Source organism: Calonectris borealis, chromosome 6, assembly GCF_964195595.1.
Source record: "Calonectris borealis chromosome 6, bCalBor7.hap1.2, whole genome shotgun sequence".
NCBI lineage: Eukaryota > Metazoa > Chordata > Aves > Procellariiformes > Procellariidae > Calonectris > Calonectris borealis.
The window spans coordinates 3125820-3137984 of record NC_134317.1 but is presented as its reverse complement, the minus strand read 5'-3'; the positions used below and the strand labels follow the sequence as shown (position 1 = coordinate 3137984).

Here is a 12165-nt window from a genome sequence, read left to right as displayed (position 1 = left end):
ATCTTGCCAGTGCTTTTAGTTGCTATAAATCTTTAAGTCCCACGGAAGAATGTCCCAGCTGACGTGATGATCTTTATTAAAAGGGAAGGGTTTTTTTAAAAAGTGTCTCCTTCTGTGAAGGGACAGTCCTAGTGACCCGACCATCCGTACCAGTTTGGGACGAGCCGTTCCCTGACCTGTCTCTGCCATTATCTTCCCTCATGATGCAGACGGCTCTCTTCCTCCTCCCCTCATTTCTGCATCTCCAAAGCGGGGATAACACTACTTTCTTACTCTTACTCCTGAGGATATTGTGATGGATGCTCACAACGCTGTCTCTCATCTCCAGGATGATCTCTCTCTCATCTCTTATTCAGCCGTTTGTCCTCATGTTCATTACTCTTCTAAATGTACCTATTCAGTTGAAGTCATGAATGAACTAGCCTATCTAAATATATATATATATGCCTGCTTTTAAGCACAGATCCTCAACAAGCTGTCGACAAACGATAGTAACTTGTGCTCAAGTGCTGTTTGCTAGCTTGAAACTCCGAGGTGTGAACACAGAGCCACAGAAGTATGACCTGCCATGCACAGCATGGCGTTCAAGTGGGAAACTTCTTAAAGAAAGAAATATACATAAATCAAAAATGTCACTGTAAAATTAAGTACGTATGGAGCTGCCCAATGACTTCGGGTAACTTTTGATTTGGAAGAAGAAAGTCTTCACCCTACCTTTACCATAGCCCTTGGTGTGCTGTCATTCCGGGGTAAAACTAGCAACGTTTTAAAGAACGAATACAACTTACTTTCCTCTGGCTATTTACAGTTAGAAGGGATATTTAACTTCGAGCCTTGTGCTTTGGGTAAGAGGAAAACTTTGCAACTCACGCACTAGTTTTTCAAGAAGACGGCAGTGTACGTTATGTACTCCTTCACAAAAGTATTGCTGAACCGCATTTACAAAGTAAATGCAGCATGTAACGTGGAGGGGGAGCAGGCAGAGGCAAGCTGGCAGCAGAGGTTTAGTAACACGTGAAGTCTTTAAGAAAGCCCGGAGTAGCTGGAGTACTCCTCTTCTGCTCCTGATCGAAACCCATGAGAGGCCGGCCCTTTGCTAATGATTTAAAAAATAGATTGCGGAAAATGCTGTGTTACCGTGAGGGACTCTTGCTTTTTGTTCATGGGTGTAATCTGTCTTGTGGATGTTGTAACTAACCATACAACTCACTGAAGTGCTGGCTTTAATTTTTCTTCTGTAATTATAACACAAGCCTTTAATTTGCATAATATTGCATATAGGTCTGATCTTGCTATTTGTGCTATAACAACCTGGGAGGCTCTACAGCTAGTAGAATATATCCAATGAGTTAACGTGTTGATTACTAATTTTTTACAAGTTTTTTTTCTGCTATTAAGAATTACTGATGACATTATTTTTTTCCTCCTAGAAGCGGAAAGCTAAATAACCATTTAGAAGCTGCTATACACGAGGCCATGAGTGAACTAGACAAAATGTCTGGGAATGTAAGTTTCTTTTCGCCTTAGCAATAATACTCTCTTTTTTCTATGTTTCTGCATGTGTGTCAATTGAAGACTGGGAGTGTTGGTTTGGGTTGCTTTCTGACATAAATTTTGTTTCTATTTTCTTAAATACTGTGGAATTTTTAGTATTTCTCCTGCGTTAAAAAACATTTGCAAATGTCTAATCATTCTGAAAGATGGGAAAAGATGTAGAATTTTAGTTACATTGCCAATTATATTATTTTTTACAAAGGTAGGTTCCTGGATATACTTTTACTCATGTAGCCTGATAATATTTGGATCAGTTCCAGCCCTGCTCATATTCCATGGGTTTTCACTGACTAGTGACGCAAAATCGGGCTCATTTGTTTTTCAGTTTGAGTAGCAAGATATTGAAACCACATTTAAAAACATCGTTCTTTTGAATGTAAAACTCTGAGTAAAGCTTTCCTTATGTGAAATGAAAGATACTGTCATGAAAGGTAAGAGTATTCCTAATATCAAATCTAACAGTGCTCTTTCTAAAATATTTACACTGTTACTATGTAAGTCCAGTATCTTTCTAATGTAAAATTTGGTTTATATAATGTACTCATCTTCATGCTTAGAACATGTCTGTAATTTTCATTGAAACACACTTAGAAATGCAAAAAAGTATATCACACTTAGAAACGCAAACCTCTCATATCTTATCATTGGTAGTTATTCAAATTATGAATTATAAAACATTTGAATACATAAAAAAGTCTTTTCCCTGACGTTCCATGCTCCGTACTGAAGATGCTTGTACACGTGCATATTTAGAAGTAGTAAAACTTCAGGGGAGCTACTGGAGTACATAAAAGGAAATGTATACAGAACTGCAGACTTAGAGCTGGTTTCAGAACCGCCAAGCAATATTAAATCAGTTATTCAGTAGCTTTTAATGGCTGCCGTAAGTAATAACAAAATCAAGTCTTTTCTTTAAACTTGTGAATTTTACAAAACGAGGTTGAGTTTCGATGTAAGACGATGTGTGTTCTCCTCTCGTCTTTGGAAGGAAAAGGAGAGCAGGATCTGATTGTAGGTCTGTTACAAATAAATATGGGGTATGTGTTTGGGACGCACATCTTCTGTGTCGGTTACACCACCACTTAAATGTTTGGACTGGACCATTCTGCTGATACCTTTTTTTCATCTATAAACCCAGTAATACTAAAAACTGTATGCTATGTGCATTTTAACTATAATATAAACTGGCTCAGGGGAAACTGCTGTAATTGGATTTGCGGATCTGGTTTTTTCGTAATGCAGACAAGCTGATGTACCGGCCTGCATGTCATTACAGAATCTTGATTTATATTTTAATTATCTGGTCACAAAATTTGTGATCAGGATTTATATCCGTAAAGGTCATGATTCCTAGAAACACTCATAGGGAATCAATGGTTCTCTTTTTAGTGACTTGCATTTTTTCAGCTACTCCTGTTCAGACATCAGTTACATTTTGAATGAAAAGCATGTGCAAACAAGATAATTAGCTCAAAAGAATTATTTCTACTGGTAAGAGCCAATAAATACGTAGTAAATGTTAGCGGTCTGAAGGAATTCAGGTCGGACCCAAGGAAATAACTTAGCACGTTGCTGAAGGATTTGTTACTGTCGCCTGACTGCTGTCTGGAAGCTGCCAACTCCTCTTCCCAGAACAGCAGCTCGCTCCCACCGACAGATGGTGGTGGTATTCCACGCTAGGCACGAGCGCCTTCCTCCGCGTCTTTTCTTCCAATTATGTTGTGTTTTTTACTGAGCAGTCAGTGATGAAAAACTGTTTCACACTCAAATTAATCTTACATTTAGCTCGAAATTGAATATTTCCTTTTAATAATCAGATGAAGACAGAGTTTGCTAAACATAGCTTGTTCCTTAATAGTGCTACCGCAGACCTGAACTTGACTTCTCTTATTTTTCCCTGTCAGCAATATTTTCTCACCACCTACTTCCTACTTTATTGTTCTTGTCACAATGACGTATAAAGGTTTGTCTCCCAGAATTTGACATAATTGCAGTTTTGGGTTTGGTTCCCGATTATGCAGTTTCACAATTACTGTAGCTGGTGCCTTCCTCCAGGGCAGGAGAGGTTTGAGATGCAAAGACTGCGGCATCCAGCATCAACCTTTTTCTCCCCAATGCTTTAAAGTTCTTGAAGTTCCTTTTAATTCGGGCTTCCATGTAGACATGAAATAATAAGAACCGTTTCATAACAGCACCTCAAGCAATCCTGTAACTCGTTTATTACTGGCTGGTTACTTTGACCAATATTCTTTGCTAACTTCTAAATATACTTATTTTTAGGTCCACCAAATCCCACAGGGAGACAGACAAGTGAAGCCTCCAAAACCCAAGAGGAGGAAGATCTCTAGATAACATTGAATGTCTTTGTTACTGGTCCAGTACTTATCAAAACGAACGTGCACATAAGTCTATATGTAGGTATTGATATAGACGTGGTTATATCAATATTTATATGAAGACAGATAGATACCATCACAGGGTGCTACGCGGATTAGTGGTACAATATTTTTGATGATTAGGAGGGATAGCGGTTGCTGGATAAGCCAATCAGAAATCTTGAAAGGTTGCAGTAACAATGTCAGATGATTACTGAAATTTTTTTCTATAATACTAAAATTGTGATTATAAGAAATAGTCCAAATGTTTCTGAGAAATTTTCATTGTGTATATAGATAATACAGAATTTCATGGTGATATCTGAAATGTAAATATTGTACAATATTGTCATGTACAAGCGTACCTAATGCACACTTTATCTTTTATTGTACAAAAAATAGTGTACAAAATTCTTTGGTTTCTATTGAGTACACATACAAGAGACTACCAGTGTAAAGTGATAAATAAAAATACAGCCTAAATGCTTTTATATGATAATGTAAAAGATGCTGTTTTTGTATTTAACAGCAGAGAGAAGGCATGATTATGTAATACCTTAATTATGACATACACTTCACGCCACTGAGTGTTCATTGATACTGTCTGTTTGGAATGAACCTTGCCTGGAAGTACTGTACTCCATTTCAGGTCTCTGTAGGAGAGTGCAACCTTGCAGATTCCTAACGGGATGTGGGATCACAGCTCTAATTAATAATTCAAAGGCTGCAACTACCGGTTGCGTTTTTATTTACTTAACTTTTAAAGTAGAATGCTGTAGATTTTATTAAAAAGAAAAAAAGTAGATGGACTATTTTAGTCAACCATTTCTGTAGTTAAAGTTTCATAGCCACCTGATAAACTAAACAGTTTATAACCCCCGTAACGTTGACCCCTCAAAACCCCTAGATTTATTAGCTTAAATTACTTAATGTCATTAACCATCGTGTTTACTTTTAAGGGGGCAGAGGCCCTGCTTTAATAATATGTGATCAGTATTGATTACGGTTTGGTTTGGCAGTAGAATGAAAGGGCATGCTCCGCAGCGTTCGTAAAAGTAATTCCAGTATCCATCTCGCAGCATTAAAACAAAAAAATTAAGGGTGGCTTACAAAACTATTAGCAACAGTAATTTTTATCAGTATTATGTAACATATCAGATTTATTTTATTTAAAAAGAATTATTTATACCATTAACAGATTCTTATATATATTAATGTGGCTGAAATGTGCAGGTTAAATCTATTAACCAAATTATTTATGTTATATTAAGTGAGAAATGTGAAACATATGTAGAAAAAATTAATACACTACAGATTTAAAAGTCTAAAGCTATGAGCCATTATAAAATTAACGAACGGAAGTGTAGCACAACATTATTTCCATTTTATTTCATTTTTCTTTTTAACACGGATGGTGGTGATGGTGATGGAAGCAGTGACGTCCTCTGTCTTCAAGGCTTCCCGAAATAACTCTCAGTTCACCATTCCCGGTCCCGGGGTGGAGTCCGTAACCCCTACCTCTTCGTCCGGGACCACCACTTACCTCAGATTTCCTCCCCCCCCCGCCCCGAATTCCCAAATCTCACTCTCGAGCTAAGGACTGGCAGTGATCAGCACCCTGGGAAGCTGGCGGTATCGCCGCTCTCCAGGTACCCGCACTCGGCGCCAGGATCACAAGTCACTGCTCCTCTTCCCATCCGCCTTGCCCAAGTCCCAAACTCCTCTCTCTGAAGGACCTGACCGAGACCAGCCGTCCCCGAGGACGACGGGACCCGGCGGCTTTCCCAGCCTCGGCTCTGGCGTGCCAGAGCACGCAGCACTACCTCCGGGCTCGCCCCTGGGCTTTCTCATGTCTGGCAAACCGGCGCTCACTCCTCCTTCCCCCCAGCCCGAGGGATCGCAATAGCTGCACTGGCTACAGGGGCCTGGAGGCAGGAGCCCTTCCTTCCGCGGGGTAGGTTCATTTGTCTTTTCTGTGACGCCACCGTCCCCATGCAAGCTCATGTGAAGTGATTGCTCTCATTAACTTTTTTAATTATTTTTTTTTTTTGGGGGTGTAGTTTAGCTCGCATTTTTCTGTTCCGAGTCGATGTGTTCGTTCAAAGAGTCGATGTTGTCCGTTTTCCACGCCAGCCCGCTTTCCTGCTGTCTGTCCACACCCGCGTGGGTTTTAATTCATCACGACGTGCGTGCGTGTGTATGTGTGCGTGTGCGAGCGCCTGTCTCGATTTAGTTTCTTTCCCCCTTTGCTTTCTGTCCTAGAACCGAGTTTGTATTGACCGACCCTTCTTTTGGCGTTTTAACTAATTAGGTTTGTACTTTCTCACCAATGTATACTTTACATCAGTAGACTATGTAAAGTATTTTTGTGCACTTGATTTCATTGGTTAATAATGGCATTGATGTGGGTGCTAGGAGTAGTTTGTTTCAGTCCATACCAATTTTTTTCTCTTTTAGAGTTTTTATGGTTTCATGTAAGCAGTTAATGTAAATATTGTGAGCATTACAGGTCATGCGGTGTTGTAACATTTTAAAAAATGTTGCACCTACTTTACGATTAAAAAACTGGTCACTCATACTTGAATTTTGCCCATAGAGCCATTTCTTTCTCTTTGCATTAAAGCATAATATACTTTTTTGATGGAGGCCCAACCCTTCTTTCTACCTTATTATTTTTTGTTTAATAAATCTATATTTTTTCTAATAGAAGACTTAAAAATGAAAATTTAAAAAATACTTTTTGCCTACTTTCTAATTTAAGAGAGAATTCCTATATTTAAAAGGTGAAAAAAAAAATACTCCATTGTGGAAAGTGGAACAACACTTTATTTGTCATTAATATGGCACAATCACACGAAACTGAACTGGCTGAGTAAAGCGAGCCCACGTCGTCAATCAGTATCTCGGTAGATTAGGGAACTACGTGATTCTTTGAGGATGTAAAGTGTTACATATTCTTGTCTATTTATTTATTTATTTATTATGCTTTCTTTTGCTAAGTGGGTGACAATGTGGTTGAGTCATTCAGATGACATTCAAATTAAAGGAAATATTCCTCTTTCTATTATGGTGCATTTTGTGAACACCATAAAAAAAATATTTTCATTTATTTCAATGGATTTTCTTCATATTTTCACTTCTGACAGAAAACGTTTGGCTGGTATCAGCTGCAAAAATAATATCCATGTAGTTTAAAAAAAAAAAAAAAAATTAAAAAAAACCCCACCTCTGATGTCCCAGGTCTATTATCCTCACAGTCTAAGGTTTTAGCGGATAAAAAGAACTTAAAATTTAAAGGTATTTCCTAAATCAGCTTTGCAGAAGGTTTATAAGTAATGTGATATCCTTTTGGAGTCCCTGAGTTTGATGGTATAGAGATATTAGAGGGCTCGCGGTGGACTGAATTACCTTAGGACTGCTACCTTTCTTAGCTACAGTTTGTATTTTGCTATGTAGGGTTGTAATGTGAGAATTCCAGAAGAGCAGTAGCATAAAAGTGCTTTTCTATTTTTTAAAAAAACCCATTCTAGTCTTACTAAGAATTAGAGATTTTTTTAATATCAGTTTTGTAATTTTTGATAAAGTTGTCAATATTATGATTAAATCACCAGAAAAAAAAGTTACTGTGATGTTCTCTTCGGGGCAGGGACTATGTCTTCCTATGTATTTGTAAGATGCCACGATGGGATGCCCAGTCTTAAATGGGGCCACGGGCACCGCTATCAAATTAAATAGCAACCAACAACGTTGAGGTTGATTTAAATGCATAAAAGCCAAGAGAATTCACAGTTAAGACTGCAAATCCGATTACCTGGCCTTAGTTTGCCTGCTGTGTCCTCCGTGGAGGTAACGTCATCGGGTGCGACGTCCGACGGGTAAGTTGAGGAAGCCGATGGCTGTGGAAGCTGTTGCTCGCGCAACCCAGGACCTTCTCATCCAAGTCAAAACAGATCCACTCCGTTAACACAGCCCTCAGTCCCCTCCCTCTCTCTGCTGCTTTTACCTGCACTAACTGAGCAACTCAACGTTCGTGTTTCAGGATTCCCCCAAAAATACCATTAACCCAGTGGTTTAAGCACGTTAGTGATTTACAAAATCCCAAACACACAAACAGGTCATTTAATACAAAAATTACTGCAAGCACAGTTCACGCTGGTGTCAAATCAACTCCAGAAAAACACTTTGAGACTTCCAAAAAAAAAAAAAAAAATCCCACCCAAAAAACAATTTGTCAACCCCCGGGACACGAGGCTGGAGCCTTCCTGAGGATCCCCCGAGCTCTGGCAGCGCGCGGCCCACGCGCCAAGCACCTCCGCCCCGCTGCTGGCGTCTCTGGACCTGGTTATCGTGCACTTGCACTACCGAGGACTAGAGGCTACCTGTAAAAGAGCGAGCCTGCGCTCCCGTATTTCAGACAATACTGCTCAAAGGCAGAGGTTACATCAGGGGCTGGTTTGGGATTGCTGTGATAAATGCTGCCCAAGCATACGTACCCCAAAAAGTCCCACTAGCCTCTTGCGACCCCGCGTTGCAGGCTGCTGTGTAAACTAGCGTGCAAAATGGAGTAAGCCACTATGAGCTGGAACAGTTAATACATTGTATTTGCTTTGCATGTGAAAGCTAAGCAGTGGGAAGTCAGGCCCCTGTACATCATTTCTCTCTGCCAGGTTTTACAATTTATTTATCGGGTGTGAAGACTTAAAAGCAATTTTTGTTGTTGCTTTAAAAAAAAAAATCCAAGATTTGATTTGAAATATCCCCCGTGAAAGCACGTTCTGGAGAGGTTTCATCTCACATTTTTACCTGCTGCGACATAAGTATTTGTCTGTAATTGAGTGCCATCCCAACAGAAGATAAGGGGTTAGGATTTAGAACAGAAAAAAAAACCCCATATATATATGTAATAGTTCTTTCTGGAAATTCCTATTTTGGAAAAGATACGGGAAATGGGAAGGGTTTTGACGTACTTACCCTGGACGAAGCGGAGTGGCAGAGTGAGAGCATCCCCACGTACCCCTGTGTACAAACCCCAAGAAAGCATTAGCAGAGGTTGCCGCAAGCCCGAGAGGACAACCGTGCGCGGGCAGTATCAGCCGGCGTTTTAAAATTACAGGCAGAAATCGATACCAATGAGTGAGCGAGCTGGGTCTGAGCCGCAGTTTGAGTCGGCTTTGAGCGGTGCTAAACCAGTTGCAGTATGGGATGGGAGAACAAAGTCTGTTACAGCCACGTCCGCATCCAGTCCGGCGGTGCAAAGCACTTGCAGGTAAGTCCTCCTGCGGGCGTTAATGATTTCACTTAGCTAATGACGTTAATACCTATTAACTGTTACTTAAAACTGTGAGAGACTGTACAGATAAGGAAAAAAAGCATTCTCGCCCTGAGGAAATGTCAAGGTACCAAAATTAAGGCTGCAATGCAAAGAAACCAAAAGAATAGTATCCTAAAAATATGGAAGAATAAATGCTTTCGGTTCAAAAAACATATATAACTTCCACTCAGCTGATTTCTGCTTTACCTATAGCATGTGAACATAGGCGGTGGGGGGGTCGCAGGGTCTGTGCTATGGGGAACCACCACAGCCAACTGAAGGGTTTTTCAGATGCCCCAGTCAAAGAAACGGGTTTATAGGAAAGACAGGTTTTAAACCTGCTTCAGAAGTTTCCATCTCATCAAATCACAATCATTTTAGGCCTTTTTGAAAGAGAAGCAATTCTTAACTCCTGGTAGAAATACCGCTCATTTTCAGTTCATTCAGGAAAATAATTTGTTGCTCCTCTTGCTGATTTTTCTCTAGGAAGAGAAAAAGCCAGAAAAATAACAAAAAGTATTGGGGTTTGCCATTATCTGATCTCAATCGTGGGAGCTGCTCTCTGCTGCTGAGGAAGAAAGTGAAGATTTACCCCTGAAAAATAAGAGAAAACGTTTCCTTTTCCTTGCTTCCTTTTCCTTGCTTCCTTTTCCTTGCTTCCTTTTCCTTGCTTCCTTTTCCTTGCTTCCTTTTCCTTGCTTCCTTTTCCTTGCTTCCTTTTCCTTGCTTCCTTTTCCTTGCTTCCTTTTCCTTGCTTCCTTTTCCTTGCTTCCTTTTCCTTGCTTCCTTTTCCTATTCTACTCTACTCTGTTCTGTTCCAACCAAAAGGAGACTCTGTAGTTCCCTGTCTTGGTCTCATACATCCTAAGAGTTTCGTCAAACAAAATAACAAACAGGAGAACTTGTAATTCTTCCTCCCAGTATCGCTACAGAAATACATCTGAAAAGCCACAAAAACCCAACCCGGTAGAGCACAATATTTTTCCTGGCCACAAAGGTGTCATCACAGTATTCAAAAATAGATATCCCAGTGGCACGCCTGCTCTGTTGCCCAATTAATTAACTCTGTGCCAGTCATCTCAAGCCTGCTCTTCATTTTTCAGCTATTCAAAAATTTATTTTACAAAAAAATGAAGTTAATATAAATTATGAAATTTGAGGCTTTTGGCATTTCAGATAATGTCACGACAGCCTTTCTGTTCATTTGCTTTTTAAGTTATGAAGAAAGTTATTGGCCCTTATGAGCCAGGTATTGACATCCTTCTCTCTTGATCGCCAGGAACCTCCACAATCAGTGATGCAGCAGCAAGGAGCATCGCTGGCGTCCTCCCCTGCTCCAGTATTAAACATCAGGTTTTTACGTTCCCATCCCACAGTCCCAAGGCTGCATTGGCATGCTCGGCAAGAACGTTTTTTGCCTAATTAAAGCCTGATCATATATGTGATATTTTAAGTGGAATTTGATCTAAAAGCGATATAGACTGTGCAGAATAGAAAAGAGACATTTAAAAAAAAAAAAAAAAAAAAAAAAAAACCCAAATCCTGTTGAAAGGCGTATGGGGTACCCATGCTTTGAGTTTGTGGATATTGGTTCATCAACTGAAGGCTTCAGGGTACGATGCAGAACAGTGCTCTGTCTCCAGGTGAGGGAAGCAAGCTTGTCCACTGCTGAGGAAAAAGATTAATTTAAAAAGAAATATTTTTAATTAAAAATTTTAATTAATTAAAAAAAAAGAAAAGGTGCAAAACAGTCTGGGACTGTGCGGGGCTACTCTGCAAGTTTTAGGAGGAGGTCACCCCTAGGAAGTCTCCTCTGGAGAGAAGCAGTATAGTGCAAAGTTTTTGGGCCCTTCAAGGTGTGCTCTGGTAGTGGAATCAATTTGTGTTGTGCTAATTGATCCATTAGTCTGAATGAATAAACTAAGGAACTTCTTCCCGAGAAAAAGACCGGAGAGCGACTGACAGGGAGGAGAGCCTGCAGGTCCAGCAGCACCGGTTGCTTCTCACAAGTGCAGATAAGTGCCAGGAAAAACCTGATACTACCTAAACCTTTGTAATTAATAACTTGGTTATGATGCAATAATTAAAATAGACAAAGTGTTAGAATTAAAATTAAAAAATAAAAACATTTTTAAAATAAGTACAAATGACAGTATAAGCATGGTATTTGCAACCCTAAAACCTGCAACGGGGCGATAGCTTCTACAGACATTGCGTGTTAGGTCCTGCTTCGGCACCCACTTCGACAAGTTTCTGTACAGATGCTGAATCCAGGTGCACCTTCCAACTCCTCTCCTTTTATCCTCCGGTCAGAGAGCGGCGGGAGGTGAACGGCTGTAAAAGGGAGGAGGTCTCCATAGCTTGGTGGAAGAGCCCTGACAGCAACCTCCTTCGCACCCGTGCAAAGAGTTAGGTGGAATGAGTTTGTCTTAAAATGAGACACATGTAGGCATGGAAACACACGTCCAAACTACATGTGATTCCTGTTAAAATACTTGGAATAGTTGTGGGAGAATTAGGCTGAAACCCAGTAATGGTGTGAATTAAATCTTTACGGAGCATTTCTACTACAGACAAAGAGTTCTTGCTGGGGAAGTTTTAGATAAAGACATATTCACGTTTTACAGAATAATAACAAAAATATCTGCATTGGTTAGAATTGATCTACTTCACTAACAGCAGAGCTAATATTACTTAGGAATATAAGAAAGGCAGCAAAGCACAGCAAGCAACAAATTATGAATTATTCAACACAAATGTCAAGTTTTAGTAGTGAATGTAGATGTAAATCTTTTTTTGAAAGGCTAAGTGTTGCCATTAAGCAAGTCCATATGACACTACATCTGTTGGCTTTCTTTTATATTTATATCATTTTATTTTTATGTATGCTGGGGAAAAGTATTGGGAATTTCCACATTAGAATTT

General features: G+C 39.7%; 1 protein-coding gene across 13 annotated transcripts in view; it reads left to right on the top strand.

Annotated features, from left to right (window-relative positions):
* MBD5 (methyl-CpG binding domain protein 5) overlaps positions 1-11365 on the top strand; it is a 152327-nt gene extending 140962 nt beyond the window's left edge. For 9 of the 13 annotated variants that reach the window (XM_075152688.1, XM_075152686.1, XM_075152685.1 and 6 more), the window contains 2 exons: positions 1431-1506; positions 3835-11365. In XM_075152688.1, coding sequence (XP_075008789.1) covers positions 1431-1506; positions 3835-3906 — 148 coding nt within the window. In that variant the 3' untranslated portion in view covers positions 3907-11365. The remainder of the gene's footprint in view (positions 1-1430; positions 1507-3834) is intronic. The other 4 variants (XR_012674035.1, XR_012674034.1, XR_012674033.1 and 1 more) reach the window with 4 other exon arrangements.
* The last annotated feature ends 800 nt before the right edge of the window (positions 11366-12165 follow it).